The sequence below is a fragment of the Montipora foliosa genome, chromosome 4 (assembly GCF_036669935.1).
Source record: "Montipora foliosa isolate CH-2021 chromosome 4, ASM3666993v2, whole genome shotgun sequence".
Taxonomy (NCBI): Eukaryota; Metazoa; Cnidaria; class Anthozoa; order Scleractinia; family Acroporidae; genus Montipora; species Montipora foliosa.
The window spans coordinates 8,179,941-8,206,526 of NC_090872.1; the positions used below are offsets into that span (position 1 = coordinate 8,179,941).

General features: G+C 39.9%; 2 protein-coding genes across 4 annotated transcripts in view; one reads left to right on the forward strand and one right to left on the reverse strand.

Annotated features, from left to right (window-relative positions):
• The window catches only part of LOC137999717 (uncharacterized), a 297,056-nt gene that overhangs the window by 13,865 nt on the left and 256,605 nt on the right, over positions 1-26,586 (forward strand). For 2 of the 3 annotated variants that reach the window (XM_068845578.1, XM_068845579.1), the window contains 15 exons: positions 396-1,129; positions 2,247-2,297; positions 4,790-4,942; positions 6,274-6,401; positions 7,461-7,684; positions 7,955-8,047; positions 8,280-8,389; positions 9,902-9,969; positions 11,660-11,768; positions 12,319-12,417; positions 13,742-13,810; positions 15,759-15,905; positions 15,989-16,125; positions 19,364-19,439; positions 19,900-23,701. In XM_068845578.1, coding sequence (XP_068701679.1) covers positions 396-1,129; positions 2,247-2,297; positions 4,790-4,942; positions 6,274-6,401; positions 7,461-7,684; positions 7,955-8,047; positions 8,280-8,389; positions 9,902-9,969; positions 11,660-11,768; positions 12,319-12,417; positions 13,742-13,810; positions 15,759-15,905; positions 15,989-16,125; positions 19,364-19,439; positions 19,900-19,944 — 2,243 coding nt within the window. In that variant the 3' untranslated portion in view covers positions 19,945-23,701. Of the gene's footprint in view, positions 1-395; positions 1,130-2,246; positions 2,298-4,789; positions 4,943-6,273; positions 6,402-7,460; positions 7,685-7,954; positions 8,048-8,279; positions 8,390-9,901; positions 9,970-11,659; positions 11,769-12,318; positions 12,418-13,741; positions 13,811-15,758; positions 15,906-15,988; positions 16,126-19,363; positions 19,440-19,899; positions 23,702-26,586 lie in introns of those variants that run through there. The other variant, XR_011122991.1, reaches the window with a different exon arrangement.
• Positions 24,989-26,586, reverse strand: part of LOC137998917 (uncharacterized) — a 12,108-nt gene continuing 10,510 nt past the window's right edge. Inside the window, exon 2 of the mRNA XM_068844757.1 lies at positions 24,989-26,586. This exon is cut by the window's right edge and continues 201 nt beyond it. The gene's annotated coding sequence lies outside the window, so the exon portion shown is untranslated.

Genomic DNA, 26,586 nt, shown 5'->3' on the forward strand with positions numbered 1-26,586 from the left:
CAATAACATCCCAATGTGGAAAGAATAGTGCTTTAAACAGGAGAAAGTTTTTCGACATGTACTGAGTTGTAGATTTTAAACTGAATGATTTCGCAAATTTACCAGGAAAAGAGGAGTAACATTTGCTTGATTAGCCAGTAAAGATAACTGGTTACCAGCTCTTAACAAGAACCATGCACCTTTGCTGACAGGCTGTGCAACTGCTCCGATCATAAGGTAGGCTGTGGCTCCATTGCCCAGCAATAAAATTGAGCCTTAACTGACTTAATGTAAGCCAATTATTTTACCTTTACCTTTATTAAGTTGGTAAAGCTGGTAATTAAGTCATCACATTAACTTATTTTAGCCTTTTTAAGAATTATTATAATGAATGAATACACATTTTCCCCCAACAGACACAGAGCCTCAGGAAGGTCAACCATTGTATGCCACAGTTCAAAAACTACCAAAACCTGAAAAGAATGACTCGGTAGAGTCCCTTGATCAACTGAGAATTCCTGCGTCATCTGATGATGATAATAATGACAATACCAGTGATGGAGAGTTGCCGCCACCTCTTCCGTCAAGGTTACCAAATCCGGAGGATACCTTAGAAAGAACTGAACAATGTGAGAACTCCTTTCATTTTGATAAAGGAGATAAAGTGGAGGAGAAACCTAAAAAGAGTGGGGGCTTTAAACTGTTTAAAAGAAAACACCGAAGGCAGATGTCAGATGGAAATGTGGATTTGGAAGCCAGTCCTGCAGGCAGTCCAGTGTTTCAGCATCGTCGATCAAAATCACAGGCAGACGTGATGAACATTGGGGAGAATGGACAAAGTCATATAGACCAATCAGATCCGAAAGCATTGTATTCAGAAATTGATATTCAGCCTGGAAAAATAGAAGGTTCTTCGGACAAGAAGCCACCTGTCAAGCCTTACATGGAAGTTGACATAACACAACCTCCTGTCACCCCTACTGAGTTTAAGGAGGCGAAATTTACGGGAGAGGAGATTGAGGATTACAGTGAACCATATGAATTGCCTGAGGGATGGAGGGAGGTGAATGGTGATAATGGCACTTACTATTGGCATGTTGCTTCTGGCACAACTCAGTGGACCTTACCCCAGGTGGCACCAAGACCAAAGGTACTGTACCAGTTGGAGATTGTGTTTTTTGGTGCTGTTTTTTGTTGGGATGGAAATAATGTTTTTGTAGACAGAGATTTACATCCTTCATTTATGAACTGCAATCCTTGTCAAAATCGTTGATGCAGTTCAGCTTTATTTTGCTCAAGATTACTCCCTTTTTAATGTTGACCTCAATGAAATGATGCTACACAAAGTGGGGTGTTTCAAGTAAACTTTAATGTTATGAGGATTGCAGTTGTGGGAAAATTAAGTTTTCTCTACAGACTATGCTGATCTGACTTGTTGCACCATGTACGTGTATGTAATTTATCACCAACAGGTGAACTTGAGAGGAAAGAAAAAAAAGGAACTTTATTCAAGTGTCTATTTGTTCTGGCTCTGGAGCACTAATTGGGTACACTGTAAACTGAAATTAACAATTAACTCAAATCAAGTTAAATGTTGGTTTTTGAGGAGGCTCTGGTTTTTTTGAACTAAAACATTCCAGCATGGGTAGAGGTTTCTTGGGCAATCCAGCAAACAGCTTCTACTGGGGGCACTTGCTTTCCTTTCCCAATACGTGCCAAAAAGGGGATGAGTCCTGAGTGCAAACGTTGTAATAAAGCAGGCCAAATGGCCCATCAAACAACTATCAAGAAAGGACAGGTAAATAGAACCACAAGGTTAAGGAGCTTCATAGGGGTGCAACAACTGATAACGATACATGTAGTCTCAATGGCCCAATTACATAGGGGGAGAGTAAAATTAAGCTTAGAAATGAACCCTCTAGCCTTAATGAATTAAGAGCGGCTGTGTGGAGGGGGCAGTTGATTTGCACTTTGGAGTTTCCACATTCCAGTCTTGTTCTGACCTCCAGTTGGAGTTGCTCTGAGTAGTTCCTGGCCAAGCTCCTTGGCTATGTTTGTTCATGGCCAATCGATTTGCCTTCTCCTGGGTGGAATTCTTACTTTATTTGTTTCATTAAAGCCCTTTCAAGAAAAGCCCTTAATTAAGGGAAGTGGTCAAATAAGTATGTTAATTATCATCCTTGTCATACTTTGATTACATGCAGTTTTCTGTAGGACCCTTCATGTTTTTTCATTATAAGATGCAAATACTTTCCCTTTTTGTCCAGAAAAAAGCAACTGAAGAGGCAAAATCTGCAGAAGCAACAGAAAGGCAAAAGGTACATGTACAGGTTGTGCATTGATATTATTCTGGCTGTTGAAAAAGTGGCATTTAAACAAGTCATAGCCATGTGTACACTTGTATGTACTTGATAGTAGCATTAAGTCTGTAACAAGGAAATCATTCAAGTTCTCTTTTTCTTAATGTGAACTGTGCTGTTTTATCTGGTCTATTGCTTACATGAGAAAAATTACCCTCTTCACTTATTGAGAATCATGTTTTTAATGTTAAAAATGGACTGTAGTAGTCTATGAACGTTACTCCAAAAGATAAAAATTTAATGTTGCTATGAGAGAGACAGGGCTCGAGACTAACTTTTTAGCTCACTAGCCTAGTGGCTTGTATCAGGTCTGATTTCACTAGCCAAATCTAAATTTGCACTAGCCAGTCTCGTCATGCGCAGTTTCATTCATTTGTACAAACTATCACGAAAAAATTACCACATTTGCAAGCAATTTTAGTAAATTTTCTCATATTCTCATATCCATCCTTGCAACAGTGGCGCAAATGTGCTGGAGTGTACAGCTTCTCGTATTTTTCTCAAGAAGGCAAAGTTTCGTGGCTTTGAGCCCAATTCTCACAGAACCGTTGCCAAAACTCTGCAACTCACCAATGCACCAGGGTACGGAAAACAAGGAATAAAGTTTAAATTCAGAAATAAGCCGTACATAAAACTGAACTACTCGTTTGGAAGTCTGTGGAAAGGATTTTCCTTTGATTAGAGCTCTTTGCGATTGAAACTTTAACCTGAAAGCGCCATTCTACGCATGAAGCACAAAAGCAGCGGAATGCAGGAAAATAATATATTAAATTAGATGTTAGATATAAAGGAAGTTCGAAAGGACAGACTTGCCCTCATATAAGATTTTCTTTTTAATAGTTTCAAACAGCAATCTGTGCGTTTTATGCTTGAATGTTTTTTCGGAGTCAATTAATATTTGGCGGCCACAGTGCTCGTGAGCAAGTTTTCTCTCTTTTTATGTGAGTTTAACCATTCCTAGTAAACGAGATAAGTCGCTAGATATTGTCTCTTTTTTTTTTTTCAATTTGAAATAAATTATATTTGGATTCAATTTCTAAACAAATTCATGACCTCTTTCCATATGCAGATAAGAATGTCGCAAACAGTTTGCGTTGGCTCAATCGCAAACACTGTCACTTTTTGCATTTGTGTTTGCGATCCTCTTTTCCTTATGCGTGATTGCTTTACGCAACTTGATCTCGGGACATCCTAAGAAAAGGGTGCAAAAATAAAAGCAGAATTAGTGTTTGTGTTGTGTTCAACTTCTTATGTTGGAGTTGTTGCGAAGAAGAAGGCAGAGAGGAAGTGTAAAGAGAAGTCACTGATTCTGGCTCCGATACATTTTTGAGGAGCAGCAATGGCTGCAGCATAGCCAGTATCAAATTATACTGTAGGAACTGGCTCTTTGTGATCAAGAACTTTACTACAGGTATATTTGGTGGGATATTCCCCTGCGATATTCATTAAATTCACACTGTTTTGAGGAGTATCCTCATTGCCACAATCGTACTTGGACGACATTTTCATATACTTGATCGCAAACAATCAGAAACAGTTAACGATTGTTTCCATATCGTTGTTTCCTCGCTTTTGCATTGCTACTCGTCGCCAACAAGACGTAACAATAGAAATCTCTTGCGTCTTGTTTGCGATCATCGGCGATTATCGGCGATTGGTTGATGATGAACATAAAAGGTGTTTCCATTTACGCAAACTGTTTGTGATCAAGCTCTCGGAAGGTGCTTGCAATTGTTTGCGACAGAGTTACGCGCATATGGAAACAGTAGCCAAGAAGTTCTGCATGATTTCACTCGTGATTAGTTGTTTGTAACATGGTGTGGGAAAACTGTAATCCGCGTTGGTTTTCTCTTCAGTTTTTTTTTTCAACTTATCATTTTCTAAGGCAGTAAATTCCATAGAATCTGCTCACAGTTTCTGTTGTTATTTTCTATTCTCTCCTTTTGCCTTATCCATAAGAAATGATTTTCATTTTTGTTTTGGTCCAGAACTCCACTTCTTCACAATATTTACTAGCCCCAATGGCTAGTGGAAGCTCAAAATCTACTAGCCAAAACTGAAATTTCACTAGTCTGTGGCTAGTTGGCTACCGTGAGTGTCGAGCCCTGAGAGACAAGTATGTTTCTGTATCAAGTCAGAGACTCATTTGTGAGTGTCTGTGTGATCCTATGAGTTTGATTGACAGAGATCATACGTGTAGCAACTCAGCGATTGTAATCCAGGAATGATGACAGTACCTTTTCTCAGCTTTCAAAAGAGTTTATCTAATTGATGTTAAGGCAGTAATTTCTGCCTGGCAAATGTGAGCAATGTATTTGAGGGATTGGATGAGGTTGTGTGGAGTGGAGTGGAGTCCTTTTAGTGAAAATTATTTTTAACCTTTTGTTAGTCGATTTAAAAGCGAACTCAGCATCTAATGAAATTTATGAGCACTATTATAACCTTTTTAGGTGCTTAGTTTTCCTGTGCACTCTATGGGTTGGATTGAGCTGGAGGAAAACCAAGTTGCACCGCATAACATGAGCGAAACAATCTCTGACTGCATCTCATCATTGGCACAGCAGCGGAAGGACCTCTGGAACACGTCAGACACCTGGGGAGAGGTAGAAAATGAAAGCCAATAAACCTGCCCTTTAATTAAGTAACAGATTTGCATGAAGTTAAGTTAACTTTAACTGAATTAATAACTAGGAGTGATTGCGGTCAGTAGGCCATTTTACAGTTGTTTACTCAGCGACCTAGCCTATGAATGGCTGCGAGGCTGCCGGTGACCTTGTATTGATACAGCCTCCACTCCTTTTATCATGTAAATTGTATTGTTGTAATTCTAATTAGTCTGTGTTAACATTACAAAAGCATGAAGGTTTTTATCAAAACAGGGTCACCGGCAGCCTCGCTTCCATTCTTAGGCCAGGTAACTTAGCTACAACTGTAAAATGGTCTATTTTTGTCAGTGGGTTTGTTATATTAATTTGCACATGCGTTGGATTCCTCATGCTTTGGGTTGAAGAGCTTATAATTATTGATGTGGGGGAGGGGGGGGGGGACTCAAATTCTTGTGTACCAACCATCTTGTCGGGGAAGCTGCCCTATAGTTCATCGGTGTCTATGCACATAGCAGTGTTTTAGCTTAGCTGTTTTTGTAGTGTAACGGTGTACAGGCTTAGTGGTTTTTGTGCCTCTTGGTCTTCGAGCTTTAGGCCTTTGGGTTAGCGGTTACTCAGCCAGGCATAGGCTCTAAGTAGTATACCAGTGTCACAGCCTTCAGATTAGCAGTCATATGCTCAGAGGTCCTCCGGCTGGGTGTGGGAGCTCATGGCTGGGTTTTCAGGTTTTGCCAGCCATTGGTGCAGTCTCCATCTTGAAGCAGGCTGCCAATAGTTGAAGCTCCAAGATGTCTCACGCACCCATCCTCCACATCTATATTATAGCGACACACTTGTTCACATTAAGTTTTCCAAACATGACCAAATCATCAGTGATAAATGCTTGAGTGGAATCTATGACCTTCTGATCACTTGTTCACTATCCTCGTTCCATTCAACCATAAAATGTTTTTTACGGTATAATAATTATTAGTTCTTATTTTTTATGTCAATAAAAGCTGATTTGCATAAGAAAGATTTCACACTTAGACTTGCTTTAAAAAGGATTGAAGGAAACTCACATGTGGTCCTCTGTGTTGGTTTCGTGCCTTTCTATGTAATCATAAATTTCAAGAAGGGGACGTTCAGTCAATGTTATTGCCTTCTTATCTTTGTCTTCACTTTAAGTTTCATTACTGAGTTACAGCCATTTAATCTTTGCTTTTTTGGTAATAATAATAATAATAATAATAATAATAATAATAATAATAATAATAATAATAATAATAATAATAATAATAATAATTTACAGAGCTGTAAAAAATGATAAGATGTGATTTATGTTTCAGGGGAAGGATATAAGGCTATTGTTGGAAGGAGATGTTCTCAAACTTGCAGAACCAAGAACAAAAGCCACTTTGTTAGTTCAGCCTGTTTCTAAAATGAGAGTGTGGGGTATCGGCAAGGAGGATCAAAGGTACATGTGCTTGTAGTTTGTCTGGTAGCTTAACCCTCCTAATTCTGAACCCGATCCCCCCGTGACACCTCCATGAGTGAGTTGAAGAACATAAACACAAGCAATCTTCCATTTGTAAACATTACATGTCAAAACATGGAACTATCCCAAGGGATCTGACTAAGAACATCATAGTCTGAAGAAAATGCAAGAGCAAAATTTGAATACCTTTTGTATGAAATGTTGTTCATACAAAAGGAAAAACCACCAAACATTCAAAGTGACTCCCTAAGGGCGAAAGTGTTCATGTAAATTAACATATTGTATATTCGCTCCTTTAAATTTCAACACTGAATTTTTCTTTCCACTTGATAATGAGGACAAGATGTCCTTGAAACATTGTGTAATTAACTTACTATCTCCTTTCTTTTTGTTAAGCTCTACATCCCCCCTTGAGAAGTAAAATAGTCTGGTCTTAGATTAAAATATCAAAGTGTCATTATAAGGAGGGGAAGCCAAGCATATCATTGGCATAAATCTTATGAAACAATCAGGGTTTTCAAAAGACTTGTAAACTAGCAGACATATTTCTGAAAGCATAGGATGTGACATATTTTGGCGCATTGCGAGGGTCAAGAGTGTGAGCTACGGAGTGGGGTCTTGGGGCATGCCCCTTAAAGAAATTTTTAGCATAGAACACTCAGAACACTCTGTTTCCAGTGTTTCTGGAACCCAAGAATCAGTTTCCCAGGCAAGGTTTGAGTTAAGTTTTAAAAAATTATAATATTGAGAAATAAAACCCTCAAATATTGGCATCAAAGTATCAGACATGGAATGAGAAAAGAACAGACGAAACCTGCAGCCTCCAGCCTCAAACGAAAACCCTGATTTTATGATTGTAGCAGGCATTGCATCTAATACAGCTGTCTGTAGGTACTTTTTTCAAGGCATGTTCCACTCCATGTAACATCCTACTTTGACATTTTAAAAAGAATTCATCTGGCAATTTGAAAAGCGTTTTTTGTTGGCTGCTCCAGGCCAATCCAATTTACAAGGTTTTCAATAATTTTTTGTTTTCAGGGATTTCGCATATGTAGCTCGGGATCCCTCAACTGGTAAACACAAGTGTCACATGTTTCGCTGCCATGGCAATATATCTGGTCGTACAATCACCAATGCTTTGCATGACATGTGTAGTAAGATTCTGGAAAAGAAGAAAAAGGCACAGGAAAGCAACAGGAAGATGTCAGCACAGAAGCCGTGGTCCGACATTATTAACACCCCTCCGCCATCATCAGCAAGAGGTACAGCATATGTAATTGACTATCAATCTATTTTTAGATCTATCTTGATCTGATGCACCGTTGATCATTTCATCATGGAAAGTTTGCAATATAAACTGACAAATTATTATTATTATTTTAATTTTTAACCATTTCATAACCTTTTTAGCCTTGTTTGTAGAATATACTTAAATTATTATTGGGTAATAATCACCTTACGTGCAACCAACCAGCGCGGAGAATTTTCAATAATCACCTATGTAATTATTCTAATTATACATGTTTTTTTAGATCATGCCAGTTTCAACGAAAAGCCTCATGTGGAACCTAAGAAGAGCTTTTCTGCCAAGTATGTCGGGAGGATTGATGTGCCCAAACCTACAGGTTTGATGTTCTTTTCGTGGTTTGTGATGTTGTAGATACAGGTGGAAGCAGCTGAAAACATGTATTACTTTGAGTAGCAGTTTCTGAGGCTTTGTTTAGTGTACAGTGTATCCCATTTGCAAGCTTGGTGGTCTTTCGATTAGCAGTCAAATGCCGGAAAAAGTGCAGGCGTGAGTAAATTTCAGGCTGAGATGGGGAACATTACTTTGTTTCTTTGTTTAAATGGTTTTAGGTGTGGAGATTCTGAACAAGGCTATTAACAAGCTTACTGGCAAAGGCGGAGTCTGGAAAACCATCCTGATAGAAATTAGTGTTTCAAACATCAGAATAACAGATTGCACGGTGAGAGAGAGTTGAATTCACTAGACAATAAAAATTGCTTTCAAGCATTTATTTTTAAGACTGGAGTTGTACCCAGCGGGGACAAGTTGGCACAAGGCTGGGATTTTATTAAATTCCTGTTGTAGGCAGGATCATCTTAACAGCCAAGAGTAAGCTGACAACATCTAAGAGAATGTTATCTGAAAACATAACTTTGCACTGTTGTAATCGATTTGCTCTATTCCAAGTTGATCAGGATGTAAATTGCATTGTGATGATCCAAGGTTTTACATGTGACTTGAATGAAAGGAATTTTGAAGAGAATATTGAAAATTTTCTTGTCGTCTTCTACAAAACCTCAAATTTGGTCATGTCACATTAATTTTGGTAGAAAGCAGCAAAGGGTAGAGCATGCATGCATGCATGTGACCGTAAAGCGGTATTAGGAAATTAAACAACCACATGCTGAGTAGAAAGCTGACTTTTTGAGCTGTTGCCCTTGCTCTGATCGTCAGGTTGGAACTTTACCTAAATGTAGCCACAGACACAGCACCACTGTCCACAGTTTTTTTAAACTAACCCTCTTTTAAGCTATCTGATGCCCTGCCACTGTGACGATTTGCGCAGTCTGTCAGTGGGGTAATGCTTGAAACATCAGCTTTCCACTCTTCCTGCAGGGGCAATCTTACTTTGTCAACTCAGATGAACTGGGGCCCGTTTCTCGAAAGTCCCGAAACTTTACGGGCCATTTTCGGGTGTCACAATTCCCTTTGTATCTCAAGAACAGAGAGGATTTAAGTCATCAAACTTCACAGACATCTTTTCTTTAGTTGGCTTGAAAACATGTTAAAAGATCGGCTTTCCAAAACAAGCGGTTGGTAGTTTCACAAATGGCTTTTCGGGACTTTCGAGAAACGGGCCCTGCAGAATGTTATTGATCCTCACACTACTCTGGACGATTTAAACAATTGTCTCTTATAGACACCTGAAAAAATTCAGGTGGCTCCAACGGGATTCGAACCCATGACCTCTGCTGTGCTGGTGCAATGCTGTATCAACTGAGCCAACTGAGCTATGAAGCCGCTCAGTTGGGAGCATGTTAATTTGTTGGGTTCCTGTCTTCCTGTGAAAGGACTGATAAATGTATATTTGAAGTGCAGGTTACATGTCTCATATGTCTATAAGAGATAATTCCTTAAATTGTGCGAGGATCCCTCACTTCAAATATACATTATTTTCTTTCATGTATCAACTCGTTTGATATGATTAAATTCCTCTGCTTCGCTTAACCACTGATGCATCACCACAATTTTTTTTTGAAACTACTGTAATTCATTTTTTCAGTAATTACTTCAGTATACTGTCACCATTTGCATGTGTATTATTTGTCAAAAATGGCAAGTCTTACCAGCGTGACACTGAAATGACTGCCACCTCACTTAACAAAAATGTGACCATTCTCATTGGGAATTTGAATTAGAAAAAAAAAATCAACTGGCAAATCTCAACTCACATTACTTGCTTTGCTTTCAGACACAAGAGTTGATTTCGGAAGACAGGGTCCGGTTCATGTCCTTCTTTGGTGTTGGCAAGGATGAAAGGTAAACAGAAGGGATTTAATTTTAGAAAGTTTGGAAGTTCTGTTCCGATATTGGCTGGCATTTGTCGAGTGGACTTAAAGCTTGGACGTTAAGCATTTTTGAAGCTCCTTTATGCGTCCAGCATGATGAAAAAGGTACTAATTATTATTCACAGTAAAAACAGGGGCTGGTATTTCCTCTATTCTTTGCTAATTATTTCGAGAATACTCCATTTTACGACGGTGACAGTGACGAACACGGCGCAAATCAGTAATATATACCTCTTACTAACCGAGTTCAAGGGTGCGTAATTTACAGGACGGACCGAGAAAACGAGGTCGGTAAGATGTTTATTATATCTCTGTGGTAATCAGCCGCACCGGCCAGGAAACTAGTTGAAGTCATGCGAAGGTTCAACTGCCGCAAAGATTGCTGTGTCAAAATCCAAAAAAACGAATCTTCTTTGCTTTTTGAAATATATGAGTTGCTTGCAAGATTCAAACAGTTTTACAAGTTTATGTAACAGGAACGACATGAAAAACAGTTGAGCTATCAAGCCATGTGGGAACTGGTCATGAGCTGGTCTTAAGGAGGCTCGAAAGGGTTTTAACACTTAGAAGACTCTCTGTTTGGATCGAATAACGCTACAACGCTGTATCACGTAACAGGAATGTTATGGTACCATATGAAACACCGATTATTTCCAAACAAGATGTGATCATTATTGTGATGTAATAAGTTACCTTGGCAACGGGAAAGTCCAACAAAGACACCCTATATGTTGGAATCAGAACTACCTTTAAAAAAGTCACAAAATTAAGGTGGCTCTGAATCCACTGGACAGAATTTTTAAAAACTTTGCAGAAAGTTTCATCATGCCCTTCTGGTTACTTTTCAGAAATAAAGAAATGGGGGTCACCTAGTTGGTTTTTAAGATACAAGCTACAAAAGAGTGTTTTTACAGGGCTTGCCCGTTTCCACGGTGACAGTACGTCACAATAATGACTGCATCTTGTTCAGTAATTAATTCGTGTTTCATTTGGTACCGCAATATTGCCAATACATGATACAGCGTTATGGTGCCGATCCTTCTGGTAAGAGCGTCACTTGGAAGCGATGAAACTGGTTCAAGGCCCACCTTCAACCTGCAGGCTTTTCGACCGTTCGTTTTTGTTATGGAAATTCGCGTGCTTACCATAGCGATCTGATTGGATGAATTTCAGCTTTGGCAGTATTTTCATATATGAAAATTATTCTACGGCTCGCAATGTTTGTGGGTTATTTGTAAGCATCTTAGCAGGATGCAGAGGAAATGTAACAATATCTCGTTGTCGCCTCATGTGGCCTGTGTTGGCCTTATCCGTTCTAGATACTTTTAAAATCGCGAATGCTTTAAGGATTTCATTTGCAGGTTCCAAGTTTAATTCAGTTGGAATTGGGTTAAATTTAGAGCTCGAAGTTGAAATATCAACTTTGAATTATATCAACTTGCAGTACTAAAATTACAAAGAACTGCTTGCTTTTGAAGAAACGTAATAATTTTAATGCTTGTAAAGTGTTCTTTAGGTAACTTTTAATGGCTTTATTAACAGGATGTTATTCGCTAATGGCCATATCAATATTGTAATGGTATATTTAATTACTCAACTCAAGATCAGATGTGGCCGCTACTTTGCCAATATCAATATATCATCTATTTGTTTTCTGCCAGACTTTGTGGTTACATAGTGTGCACCTCACCAGATGTGTTTCTGTGTCACGTCTTTCACTGCACTCCGAATGCTGCAGCGCTCACCAAGGCATTAGCTGAAGCTTGTCAGGTGAGGGTATATTGTAAATACAGTGTACAGAGTTATGGTATTTCTGAATTGGGCATTTCAAGGATAGTAAACCAAACAACATCGGTGGTAGTCTCTCAAGTGGCCATAACAGTGGCACAGAATACGAAATTGCCCAAAGGAGACCAGAGCGGATTTAAGGCAAATCGCTGAAGAACAATAATTCCTTCAAGTGGTCTAACGACACCAGCTATAATTGAGACTATTTTTCATGGTATTCACGAAATTAATTTGTCAGAGAAAACTTGTCTTGCCATTATTGATATCTGTGGACTCAACACTAATCGTTGTTTACGTTATAAATAACGACACTGCTATAACAGTAGTCAATTTCCCAGTTCTTAGATGGCTTGATAGCTCCGTTTTTTAGAGCAGAGCGCAGCGCAATTCCATGAGTCCTGTTAAAGGATGTTTTGTTCCCACTTTTTTACAACTGTTTAAGTTTCTCCGTTAATTGCGATGTTCTGTTTAACAAAAAAAAAACCCATCTCATATGAATAATATCTTTGTATTCTTGTCATTTCCTTTACAGCTGCGTTTTCAGAAATGTGTTGATGCCCATCCAGAACTAATGCAGAAAGTAACTGCCTCTGAACAAGACAAAATAAAAGAAAAATCGGATAAGGATAAGGTAGGTTGAATTCTTGGTAGGACAATAGAAAATCGTTCACATAGCGTTTAATGCAGCGGGACCTATATGACGTGTTACCAGTCTGTCACGATGGCCAAACCACCGAATCAAAGCAAGACACTTCACACTTCACAAAGCCTATACTCTACCCTTTTTTTTGGCTGATCTACGGTTTAAAGAAAATTGACAGGTGGCTTTTTAATTTACGTGATAAAACTGGAAATTACGTACACTTCAAAAACAAATGATCGTGGCGGGATCACGCAAGGAGGAGTTGATATAAGAGGAATTACATCACGTTTTACGTGAAACGCGAACGGGAAAAGTGACCACGTGACCATGATTTGATGTTTGCACCTGCTGTGATTGATCGAAGTAATTACTTCTGTATTTGTTCCACGACACTCAATAGGCCAATTTCGATATATTAAAATTCACTCCTAAACAAAAGGCATCGTCACCTCGAGGCTCTGGGGAATAAATATAAGGATTTGTATGAGTTTATTTCCTTAAGCCTCGAGATGATACCTTTTGTTTAGGGCAGCATTTTAATGTATCTAAAGTGGGCCATTGAAAACCGCTCTCTCAAACAACTATATAAAGGAGCAAGACAAATCAGAGTGAGAGAATCTTCACGTGTTACAAACTAAAATCTGCTGTTTCTCGTTTCACGAAAACACGATGCTAAATCTAATATTCGGGAGTTTAAGAAACCACGACGGCTTCGGCGACGAAAACGTCACTTCAAAGTATAAGTTTGAGCTATTATAAGTATTTCAGGATTATTCCATCTTGTTTATATTACACAATATGGGAGAAGTGTCCTATAACTGGATTGGTACGGACGGATTTGAAGTTTAGTGTGAGACTGAAAGAATCACAGTAGTTTTGTCCGCGTTGTCGTCAAAACCTTAAATTTGGTCTTTTCACGTAGACGTTTTGACGAATACGGGAGAGAAATTTGAAAAAAATGCGTGTCGCACGATCATTTTGGTTCGTTTTACCAATGATATTACTGCTTTCTGGCGTTGTCTTTGCCGTTGCTGTCGTCGTTTCTTAAACTTCCTATTAAACTGTAAAAAACGTCCTGACGAAAGTCGTGGGAAGACTGAAATTTGCAATCCAGCATCTTTGGGGACCCAATATTTAAAAGCGGCGATTAATTATACTGACAGGGCTGTGACAAAGTTTTCCGAGACCTTCAAAATCACATGAACATATATTTGACTGCCATACTTCCTCTTGCTTACACTCATTTTTCATTTTGACCATAATTGTTTTGTTGTTTTTGTTTGACTACAGCCTCGTTTTTATTTTACAACAGGCTGGATTTATGACCAGTGTCCAAGGGCTCCTGGGAAAGTTCGGACAAAAGATAGGGGGAGGGAAGAAGGTCAGTGCTATTTCGAAGAGCGCGTATTCTGGGGGTGGCGAACATGGGCAAGCTTTAAGGCCGGGACACACTAGGCGATAAGTCGCTGCGACACGTCGCGGGGACAAGTCGCTGCAACAAATCGCCTTGTGTGACACGGTTAATTTCATGAAAATCATTGTCGCTGCGGCAGAATTTTGTCGCCGCGATCAGTCGCACGAATTCAAACCAGTTTGAATTTGTGCGACTAGTCGCAGCGACAAAATTAGCGAAAGCAGCGTTGTCGCATCGTGTGTACACTTTCCGCAACAAGTCGCTGCGACAAAATATAAATGAACCAATGAGAGAGCGTCATATGGTCAGCCATATTGAATTAGAAAACTAGTTCACATTCCCCCTCATACGAGATCACTGCGTGTGCTCCGAACAGGCGTCGTGTCGCAGCGACTTGTTTTGCAAGTAGTACACATGGAGCAACTTGTCGCAGAGACATGTCGCTGCGACTTGTCGCCTAGTGTGTCCCGGCCTTTAGCAAGAACGGTGACGGCTGTGAGAACTTCGTCTGAAAATAAAATATAACTTCGCGTTACTGTCATCTTTTCACAATTATTCAGAGTTGTTTGGGATGCAGTATATCAACGAGTGCGAGGGTTGCATCATAAGTTCCAAACAACGAGGAAGACCGAGTGCTTTTATTGTTTCGAGATGTTTGGAACCTGTGATGAAACACGAAGCACGAGGTTTTGATATGGCTTCTCAAACTTTGAATTTTGCATCCCTTGGTAATTGTGATGTAAACATTCTTGTAAACAGTGGAAAATGAGTCATTAAAAACGCTGTTCTTTGGTTTAACTTCTTTTGTTTTCATGCGTAAATCTTGATATCCATTGAGGAATAGGATGAAAACAACGTGTGGTTTGGATACGATATCCAAAACACGTGTGGTTTTCATCTTGGTTTTCATTGGGTTTCCAAAGCCATGCACGTGACGAATTTATCCATTTTTGATAGGCTTTTGAGTTCATGAGATCTTAATGAGTTTAAGAAGTTGAGTAGAAACAAACTGGGGGGGGGGGGGGGGGGGGGTAGGTGTAGTGGTTGGTTGCACTCGCATCCCACCAATGTGGCTTGGGTTCGGTTCCGAGCTCGGACCATATGTGCGCTAAGTTTGTTGTTGGTTTTTTTCTCTGCTGCGAGAGGTTTTCCCCTGGGTTCTCCAGTTTTCCCCTTTCCTCAAAAACACTTCTAAATTCCAATTTGATCGGATGCAGGTTCTCTCTAAAAACCACCTTGGATAGTTGAGTCTCCTTGGTAAATATCACGATTGATATTTATTAAATAAAACTGAAATGAACCGCGTGAAAGTTCGTGTTGTCGTTAAGGGCGATATAGACGACGCAATTTTTTTTGCGCAGTTAGGCCATTTTTTTTTCATTTTTCGTTGTAGTTTTTGTCCATGTCATAAACTCTATTCCGTATATTTATGTTGTCAAGCGAAGGAAGGAGACAACCAAGTGACTTTGAACAAAAGTCGCTGGAGTTGAGTTTGAGTTCGGGGCCACCGGCAGCAAATCCAGTCGTCCCAAATTCAACTCCTTCACAGAGTGAACGGAAGTTGGAGATGATCTCTTTAACGGGAAGAAGAATTTTTAACAACAAAATCATGTTCTCAGAGTTACTACGGGCATGTCATCTATATATATATTTTTTTTTTTGGGGGGGGGGGAGGGGGGAGGAGGGGGAGGGGGTTGGAGGAGGGAATTTCATGGCTTCTACGATCCTGCGATCAGGCTCTATTTTAGTCTTGTGCGGTACGCTAAAAATGAGGCTGATTGCAGGTTAAGCTTTTACTTGCCTTATTTGCTTTGTAAAAATGGTACAGAATTGGAATGCCCCTGGTCGTCAATTAAATTAAGAGTCTTTTCGATGTTTCATTGTTTTGTTTTGGTTTTTTTTTTTTTTTTACCAGGAGGAGAATCAGCCTGACACCAAGTCCTCGCAAAGCAATATTCATGTGATAACTTGTAAACCTACACACACATTTATGGTGAAATACTACGGTGCTCTTCCTGTTGCTGTGGGGACTGGAATCGAAACTGTGGAGGAGGCAGCTAAGGTACCGGTAATCACAATTCATCAACGTTATTTCTCAAAAAATGCATAGATGTAGTAACCGCTTTTGTGCATTTTTTTTTTCAGCATTTGGCAGGTGGAACTCTGCTTGTTTGTCAGTTAGATGTGGCTCTAAATGGTGTAACGCTTTACGACAGTCAGAGAAGCGCTTTGTCGAAGAGAAACTTGGATGCGGATACGATATCATATTGTGGGCTAACAAGGTAATGGTGGTCAGGGACGGATCCCCCGGGAGGGGTGGGGGGTAAATAGGGTGGCTAACCTTCCCCCATTTTGGCTCCTTTTTTTAAAAGTCAATTGCATTTTTTTGGTTGATATTGAATAAAATTTACAATTATTTAGTACAATCTGACAATTCTGACTGACTGATTTCCTCAACGAACGAAGAAGAAATCTCTTTACTTCCTACTTTTGTAGCAGAGTATTTCTATGTATCTGATTTTAATTGTATTATTGTTATACCGTTTACCTGACGTGAACTTTTTATTAATGCAAAACAAACAAAGTCAAAATGGCAGCCTAAACTATCTGGACTTTTGTTAGAGTTTATATAAGTCTCTCTTGTCCAGATAAACTACGCAATATTGACTTTTGCGGCCTGATGTGAGCATGCGTGTGTTCTACAGTGTTCAAACAGCTTCAAGACCATTCAACATGAAAGTTTAAACCGATTTAAAGTAGATTCAACACGCTTTCAACAAGCTTTGAACATTTTTTACGCTTTGAACAATGTTGGACGACCTGTTCAAACGCACCGAACATTTGGTTCAACAAAGTGTTGAATGCATGTTGAAGCAAATGATGAAACCGATTAAACGGGCCTTTACATTTTGGTGCCTGTCTTCAGAGCCGTTCTGGTCCTGGCGACTAGAAATGACGAAATTTGAGGTTATGTGGGAATGCGCAAATTCCGATAACTTTTCAATTTTCTTTCCAAACATCCGCAACATTCATAGCAAGTTTATTCTTGGAATGTTCATTCACACTTCCCATGCCGAACGATTTGGAGTACGGACGCAAAGTAAGGAGTTTAAGGCTACGGCTACGCCTACGCCACAAAGCAATAATATTATTGGTGAAAAAAGGAGAAAGAATCGTGCTGCGTGTGCAGCACGAATTTCCGTGCATTTCTTCGCCGTACTCCACAAAATAAAACGTGAAATCAGCAAATTTTAGGTTTTGGCGACAAACGTGAACAAATAAAGGCCTGGCCAAACGTTCGCAACATTTCAACGCAACATCTTGCAAAATTGTTGCATGATTTTGCGACGTGTCGAATAGACTGGCCAAACGCACGCAACATATCGCAAGAGGGTGGCCAAACGTACGCAACGTGTTGTGCCCAACAATTTTGCATGATGTTGCGTTGAAGTGTTGCGAGCGTTTGGCCAGCCCTTTACAAAAAGCCGGTCATTTCCTATTTTTACTTTAAAACCGTTCGTACCCATCCAGTTACAGGATAGTTCGCCCGTATTGTACAAGGTGAACAAGACTGAATAATCGTGAAATACTTGTGATAGCACCAAGTTATATTTTGGAGTGACGTTTTCGTTGTCGTTGCCGTTGTCTTAGCTTAGAATTCCTATTTTTGACCAACAACTACCAACGTTGTTGGGTGTTACATGTTTCGTCCGTTTGCACAACCTGTTGCATGTTGTTGCAAGAAGTTTGAAACTGGTCAAACTTTTAAGGCCGGGACACACTAGGCGATAAGGCGCTGCGACACGTCGCGGGGACAAGTCGCCGTAACAATTCGCGTCATGTGACACGGTTGATTTTGTGAAAATCATTGTCACTGCGACAGGATTTTGTCGCTGCGATCAGTTGCACGAATTCAAACCAGTTTGAATTCGTGTGACTGATCGCAGTGACAAAATTAGCGAAAGCAGTGTTTTCGCACCATGTGTACGCTTCCGGCAACAAGTCGCTGCGACAAAATATAAATGAACCAATGAGAGAACGTCATATGATCCGCCATATGGAATTAGAAAACTAGTTCACATTTCCGCTCATACGAGATCACTGCGTGTACATCCAACAGGCTTCCTGTCGCAGCGACTAGTTTTGCAAGTGGTACACACGGAGCGACTTGTCGCAGAGAACTGTCGCTGCGACTTGTCGCCTAGTGTGTCTCGGCCTTAAGCCCCGTTCAAACGGACGCATTGAGTTAACACTAATGTTAAATCAAGTTCTATTGTTCAGTGTTTCCCTAGGGATTCAAAACACCAGAGAGTTGATACTAGAGTATTGCCAACAGCAGTGTTACACCGAGTTTTCCTCAAGTGTTCACCGCAACAATTGTTCGCCAACAACTTCCAACAATGGTTGCGTTCATACTTGAGAGAAACACAGTGCAACACATGTGTTGCCGCTACTGTAGTTTCAACTCTCTGGTGTTTTGGAATCCCCAGGGGAACACTAAACACTTAATGACTGGTCTCGAGGGAAACTGTTCATTTTGTTTCTCAAAAATCTCAACGTTTCCCCGAGGCGCAGCCGAAGGAAACATTGAAATTCGAGGGAAACAAAATGAACTGTTTCCCAAGGGACCAGTCATTAAGTGATTTGTTATATAGCACAAAAAGAAAAACGTTCAACCGCAACAGCAACGGCGGTCGTCGGTCAACATTCGCGGGTAACAGTGCACTGTTACCCCCTGACGTAATAGATTTTGCACTGTTGCCTGCTGAGAGACTTTTGGCGGGAAACAGTTTTATTGTTAGATGTCATGTGACCTCGGAGTAACCAATGAGAGCGCGTTCTACTGGGGGAAAAATTCAACTATATAACAATGAACTTGATTTAACACTGGTGTTAACTCCCCGAATGCGACCGCAACCAGTGTTGGGAGTTGTTGCGTCAGTTTGCACGGTGCTTAACTGCAAAGTGATTACAGTAACAGGAAATAGGGAGCTTACGAAACGACGACGCCGACGGCAACGACGACGCTACAAAACAATAGGTTTGGTGAGCAAAAACAATGGCTCTGCACGTGCGTTTTACATTTTGGTACATTTCTTTGCCGTCATCTCCTAAATTACGACGTGAAATGACCAAATTCAAGGTTCTGTGGAGGACGTTAGCACATGACGATGAATTTTCAGTTCTCTCTGTGCGCTTCCAACCCACTCATACCAGTTTAATTCCTTGACAGTTACTACACATTTTTAAAGCGAAACGACATGAAATAGTTTCGTAGTGATATGAATAACGCGAACTCGTATTTTTAAATGAAGTCCTCGTAGCCGTCGTCGTCCTCGTTTCGTAAGCTCCCTAATATAATTTTTAGACAACGTTCTCTTATCCGTCGTCGTCGTCTTTAGGTAAGCTCCGGAGAAGCACGTCATGGTGCGCGCCGGTTTTAGTGGGGAGGCAATTAGTGTTTCTTCAGAAAGAAGCAAGTAACATATGCACTTCTTTTCTTGTTCTTATTTTTAATAGTAATAGAAGCCACTTTGGACTCATACAGACTATGGGTGGAGGAAAATATATCTGTCATGTGTTTGCAGAGTACAAGGTAGGTACTAGTAATAAACTTAAAACCCTCCCTCACAAAGCTGGCGCCACGGGCTAATGAAATGCTCGAAGAGAAATCAGGTCTTTTTGTTGGAGTTTTGTTCAAACCCAAAAAGTCAAACCTACCTCCAGACTGACTGAGATCATAAGTACAGGTCGTTTTTAAATTTCAACGCAGCTTAAAATAATCGCGCGTGATTGTCACTAGTTGATGAGAGTTCATTATTTTTCTGTCCATTCGCGTGGTAGTTCTATTACTAGCAAAGCAAAGCAATTTGATTTTGAGGCAAGCGTTTGTAACAAAGACCCTTGCTTGGTAGCACGGATAACCAGCCCTGTTTTTGAAATTCAGTTGGGATCCTTGTGGTAGTTGACCTTACTGTTATTGGGTCGGAGAAATCGTCTTGGTTTTGATGTTACCTCCTCAGCTGAAAACCGCAGTGATTTTTTTCGTTTTTTAGACCAAAGCTGGTCCTATTGTTGCTGCTATTCATGAGACTCTGTGAAGACGAAGCACAGACGGATCAAGGGTTGAACAGAATTTTTAATTGTAAAGTTGAGTAGATTGTATTGTGCTGCAGCAAGAGAAGCTAACAGATGGGAAGAAACAGACCATTTTCAGGCAGTGTCAAATGACAAGGCCGGACCTATAGGAAATAGAGCAAGAATTTCTAGTCGAAGAGATAACTTGTTCTTATAAGATCAAAAATTAAGCCGTTTACGCAATTATTGAGTGTTTTGAGTTTTTTTTTTTTTTTTTTTTTTTTTTTTGGGGGGGGGGTGGGTGGATTGACGTTAAGGTTTTCATTTTTGACCAGAGAGGAGGGGGTAGAATTGACAAGCATTGAAAAAATGTAGATTAGAAGTACCTCTTTCCACCCTGACACGGTTGTGTTAGTTATGAAAGAAGTAGTGACTGAAAGGATTTAACTTTGAATGAGCTGATGCATATAAATCTTTTTGTTGTTGATGCTCTGCTTCTATAAATAAAAAAGGGTAAATTATTAAATCATTTATTACCTTGTTGCTTAAAACGTAGCCTGCTTAGCAGAGGTTTGCTTGATTTCCCTTTGTAGGGAGCTAGAAAGGAAACCTCTGCATGGATCTTCTCGATGCCGTCAACAATTTTGAACGAATAATAAAACTCTTAAGGACGGTGCCTTCTGTTGTTGTTGTGCGTACGTTCTGCGCATTTAGAGATACCTGGGTTTCCTATCGGTGGTGCTTGCTAGTGTAGGGGTATTTTTGCGCGGTTTAAAACTATGCGGAGAAAGCAGGACTTAGCAAGTGCTCCTGGCATCCAACAAGAAAATGGGGGGTAACCATGCATTATTCAGAAATAATTAAGCGTCATTTTGGAAAAGAACGCTATTCGTTGCTTTTTGGATTTCAATAACACATATTTAAGATCTGCTTTTCCCGCATATTCATGAACTGCACAAAATAACCTTTGAATTAGTAGGCACCGTCCTTAACTGGTTTCAAACTGGCTTTAACCAGTTTGAAATTAACACCTACTCATTGGCGGAAGAGTGGAAGGGACGTGGCTGTGACATCACGACTTGCATGCGTGACAGAACATCGAGGAGATCCTTTCCTTCTCGCTACCCATTCTCGTCCCCTGAGCCCTCCGTTTTTTTTGGTCACGTGGTCGGCGAAACGAAAGGCTCTGGTCTCAGCCAGTACCGGACGTCCGTAAATCTCGGACATCCGGCAGAGCATGCGCACTTCTTTCAAATTTCAATAATCGTGAGTGAGGGGAGAGAAGATATTGGTATAATGGGTGCTCCCTCAGTGGATCATTTCGAAGAAGCGTTTAAAGGCTTTGATTGCGCTTGTCGGTTACCAAACAACAAAACAGGGTGGTTACGATCGAGAATGATCTCGTTGCTGGTGATGTCATTAGGGAACTAAAGCAACGAGAACGTCAATAATTTGCATATTTACTGGACTGAAACAACAGCTTTGCACTCCATGCGCGTGCGTGTTTCACTTTTGTCCATTTCTTTGCCGTCGTCTGCAAAACAGCAACGTGAAATAGCCAAATTTGAGGTTTTATCAAGGACGTCACCTCTTGAAGATAAATTTTCATTTTCTCCCCTAATTTAAGCGCCGTTCCGACCAGTGTCATTTTTGAGAAACTACCACATCCTTGTCCTATTAAAAAGGTTGAAATAGGCACGAAGTGATTACAATAACGCACATTGATATTTTGAGGTGACGTTCTCGTTGCCGTCGCCGTTGCTTAAATTCTCCATTGATTTTGCGGAAACTTGTACGCCCTTTTCGACGTAGTCGTCATATTTCAGAAACTTTTTTTTAATCTTTTGAAAAGCGCGCCATATAGGTCGGAAGTAAAATGTAATGCGTAGTACTTGTAATTTTAATATTTCTGCGCATACAATTTTAGTCAGCCAATGAAAAATTTGAATTTTAGGTGCGACCAGAACCTTTCGTTTCGCCGACCATGTGACCAAAAGAGAAACGGAGGGCCCTGGGGACGAGAAAGTCTCGCTACCAAAGCAGGATAATTAAAACAGTCATGAGAGAAAAAAGAGATTGCACTGTAGCAGAAAGAGATCAAGAAAAAAAATGGCCATATTTGTTGAGTTATTCCTTAGTTTTAATTGCAGAAGTTTAATATATGGTGTTAAAAAATTTTCAGAAAAAAAAGAAATTCCCGAGAAGTGATATTCAGACGGTTTTATATTTGAATTTATTTCAAAGAGTTATTTTTGTATTTTTCTTATTTGGCGTCGTTTTAGATAGGATGTGATGGATAAGGGCATATATAAATAATTAATAACTTCTTTGCAGTGAGACAAAGAAAGAATGATCTATGTATTTACTGATTTGTGGAGTGAGTAAGTGATACAATCATTCATCGATCATTCATCGATTTTGTCAAAAGCAAAAATTGCGCACCTTGTAAGTTGGTTACAAATAATTAATTACTTTCTCCGGCAAGGCAGAGATTTCCTTGCTTTCCACATCATCGATGTCGTCCAGAACTGTGGACGAATCATTAACTCTTAACCGGTTTCAAACCTGCTATAACCAGTATGACTGTTAACGCCTGCCAATGGCAGAAGAGTGGAAGTGATGTTGCATTGATGTCACATCGCGCATCCGTAACAGAACGTCGAGGAGATCCAAGCATATGTTTCCTTTGCTTCTTGCAAGAGAGGGGAATGAAGGAAATTTCTGCCAAGCAGGGTAGGATGATTGAGGAAAAGAGGCATTTTTTTTTACTTTGGGAAAGCAAGATGATTTGATTTAATTGGCAATCTCATTAATTATAAGAGCAATTTGTGGGACTTAAATAAAGTTTCTACAGAAACCCATAAGAGTTGAAACGTGTAACGCGCGTTCACAGCTTCCGAATATTCAGTGCGAACCGATTGGTTGAATGTTTCAGTGCTAAGTACCATATTTGGAAACCCCTCGCTCTTGTTGTTCCAAATATGGTACTTAGCAAATCGAATATTCAGAAGCTTGTTTCCCAACACACAAGGGGCCGTTACACGTTTCAACCCTTATGGGTTTCTGGTTTCTATTAGCAACATTGTTATAGGTATAATTGATTAGTCTGTGCGTGAGAAATGAACCTCTTTCCAAGAAGTCAGGGGCAACCATAAATAATATAACCAATAAAAGATAGAGATTATAATTATGGACTCTTTATAGAGCTTGATAGTAAATTTAAATTTTCAATCCACAAAGAAGGTGACTTGCCACTGTGGATGTTTAAAGTGAAAAATTAAAGTAATAAAATATAAAACTATGCAAGTCATGCAATAAATATTGGCAGCCTTCTACCAGCCTCTTTGGAGGTGTCAGAGATATGATATCCTTAATGAATGATTAAAGAAAGGATTGCATTTGAAAAGTTTTGGTAAATTATATTGTCTGAGAGTTTATTGCAACCTTTTAACATTGTATTGACTAAATGCAAAATATAGACTATGATATAATGCTGCCTTAGTTTAAAAGCGAGAAATTTATATTACTTGGGATGTATATTACTTGTGAGCTATGATTTTCTTATAGGGATTTCAAAAAGGTAATGTAAGTTTTACGCGATTGTAGTGGTTAATAGTGAAGGACTTAATGCAAGCAGGCTGGATCCTGTTTAGTCGAAGTAATGTAAAGGATGTATTTGTGTGAACTTTTAGTCGTAGCTTAGTATTGTACAACTTAAAGTTATGTTTCCATTCAGTGTCTGCTTAGCATCAATTGAAAAATAAACATGTTTGAATGGTTTGAGCGCAATTTCCAGTTTAAGAAAATTTATTTGCTGTTTCCCTGACTGACACCATCGTTAACAAGGACCTTACACTTCCCTAACATCTTTCATCCCCAAACAACAAAAGCGTTTCTGTGCTTGGTCTCCCCACTTTTTTCCTACAATGTTGTTTTCTCTTAAACCTCTCCCCTTTCCCGCACATTTCTGTAATCCACCCCCTACCCTCCCTTTCAAACATACTCCGTGGCCTTTGATACAGTTTTTACAGGCATGGGACATCAACCCCTCGCCCAACCCCCAAAGGCTGAACGATCAAGTGTTGCAACCCGGCCGTACAGTTGAACCCAACAGGATCACCAAGGGACGCAAAACTCCCCACCACTTTGTAATGGAACACTTAGGAAAGCTGAGAATATGGGAACCACCGATGTCATGGCACTGATGGGATTTGAACCCATGCCCTCCAGTTTATTAGATAGGGACTCTAACCACCTGAGTTACGCTGCCCATTCTGATTGGCTAAAAGCTTTCAGGAAACAGTGCGGAAAAGAGGTAATTTGGTGCAAAAATAGGTGATGATCACAGAAAGTCACTAATCGAGCCCTGTATGGTGAAATTTTTTCGTGATTACGATAGGCGTGCATCGGCTATCGTTAGTGTATATTATGGGTAAGAAATCTCATGATTTTTCTCGTAAATTTTTTGTTGGTCTTCGAAGAAATTTGTTCGTGTAGGTATTCCAGATTGCTCTTGAAGTCATGTGATTACCTCCTGAAATCATCAGCTCATCACCGGAAAAGGATTGGTACTTTATGCATCCATGATTATAGTGTATAAAAGGGAATACAAGGGTATTTCACTGCAATACTGGATACACTTTAATAATTATAGTGTTGTTATGAAGGGATACACGAAGTATTGTACGTCGGCAGGAAAAAAGCGGCCCTACCAAGGGTGGGGGGGGGGGGGGGGGGGGGGGGTGCTTGTTCCCCTTCAAAATTTGCGTCTATTCGGAAACAACTTGCTCTCCGCTTTTTGATCCTTTAAATGGTTTATATTCCCTAAGATATTTTGTCTTTGATCCCCTGTTGCCCGTTCCCCTTCCCAGGGCAACCCTAAAAGCCGGAATCCGGAATCACAGTACAATACAGAGAGTAAAAACTATCCTAAACATTCATAAAAGCTAACCTTAGGCCTAATTAGGCCTAAGGTTAGCTTTTATGAATGTTTAGGATAGTTTTTAGAGGTTTTAGGGTTAGGGTTAGATTCCGGATTCCGGGTTTTAGGGTTGCCCCTGTTCTCCAGTTCAACTTGGCCATGTTCCTTGTTCCCCAACACCCCTGTGATGGCCTCCTCCTTGAGTGATCGCTTCTTAGACTTGTTATTTTATGATTCGTGCCCTATACGTTTTTTTCTTGTTTATTCTATACGTATGTGATACAAACTGAGATTGGTCGGCTAAATGCATTGATCAGCTAATGAGCACAACGCTTGGAGAGCTGTTCCCAAGGAAACACATCAGGGTTGTTGCGCTCCTAACTGAATGTATAAAGAAACTGCGTTATTGACAAAGCGCCAGGTCAAGTTAGCTGGATAGTAAGTTCTTTTCCTATTTTTACGTACTCAGACAAGGTCCACAAAGAAGGACCATCTTGATCAAACTACCTTGATCTATTCTGACCAAATAATAAAAAAATGCTAGTGTATCTAACAGATGTAATGCTGCGGAACATTCTGTTTCTACTAGCCTGCAGTCCAGGCGTCTTGTTGGGCCGGTCGAGTTCGCTTGTTAGGGCGATCGAGTTCGCGTTACAATCTCGCGACCGCCGTTTTATAGACCGCGCCATGTTAGACGGTGCATGAAAAATTCAAGATGGCGGGCGAACTTTTTACGATGTCAGCGCTCGCTCGAAGAAATCTCGCCTGCTCTGCAGGCTATGTTTCTACTGATTCATGTACATTCTTTTTTTAAATAAAATCGAATCTTGTTTTTCCGGCCTAGGCTGAATTCATATTCTTATTTTTCACCAGATTTTTGGCTGAAAATATTCTTGTATTATTCTTAAATGACATTTCCGTTTTAGAATGTATTGGGGTATCACTTACAAGTGTTCGGTGTCTAGATCTGTATCGCGTTACATTGTGAACGTGCTCCATCCCTTTTCGTTGCAGTCAGCGGGGTCAAAATGTCACGTCAGACGTGATGGAAACGAAAGTATCCGATTTTGTTTCAACTACGTTTACAGAAAGAAATAATTTTATGTGGTTAAGTTAAAAACATAAACCCAATTGTATAGGCCATTTCCGAGTTCATGTCTGCCTCCTCTTCAAAACCAGTCTAAGTGCGAAGTTTTTGTTATGAAAATTAGTTTTCATTCATATGTAAAGTAGAACTAATTACCATTAGAAAAACTTCGCACTTAGACTCGCTTTGAAGAGGAGGCAGACATGAACTCGGAAATGGCCTATTCTATTTACAGAGTTTCAAAGCAAAATTGTATCGTTGCTTGGGTTTATTCTTAAAATTTGGCAAATTTCAGTCTCGATATTCTTATAAAAAAAAGAGAGTGTAGCATTGGTAAGCAAAGTGAGTAAGGCACAAGGTATTTTTCCTTGTGTTAGTCAAATCAAATGTTGTTTGGTACCCAGAGTACCAACAATCTCAACCCACATATGACGCCCAGTCTGGAAATTGAACCTGGGGCACAGTGGTGGAAAGCAAGTTCTCTCACCACTGTGCCATCCCTGCACATACTGTAGCAAATTCACAGTCTTGTCTTTTTTTGCATACAAAGTCTACCTTCCGCAAAAAATGAGCATACCATTTAAAGGATATTGAGGGCATGAACCTGATTTTCCGCCTTTATGCAAAAGCCAGAATATAAAATAATTATTATTCAGC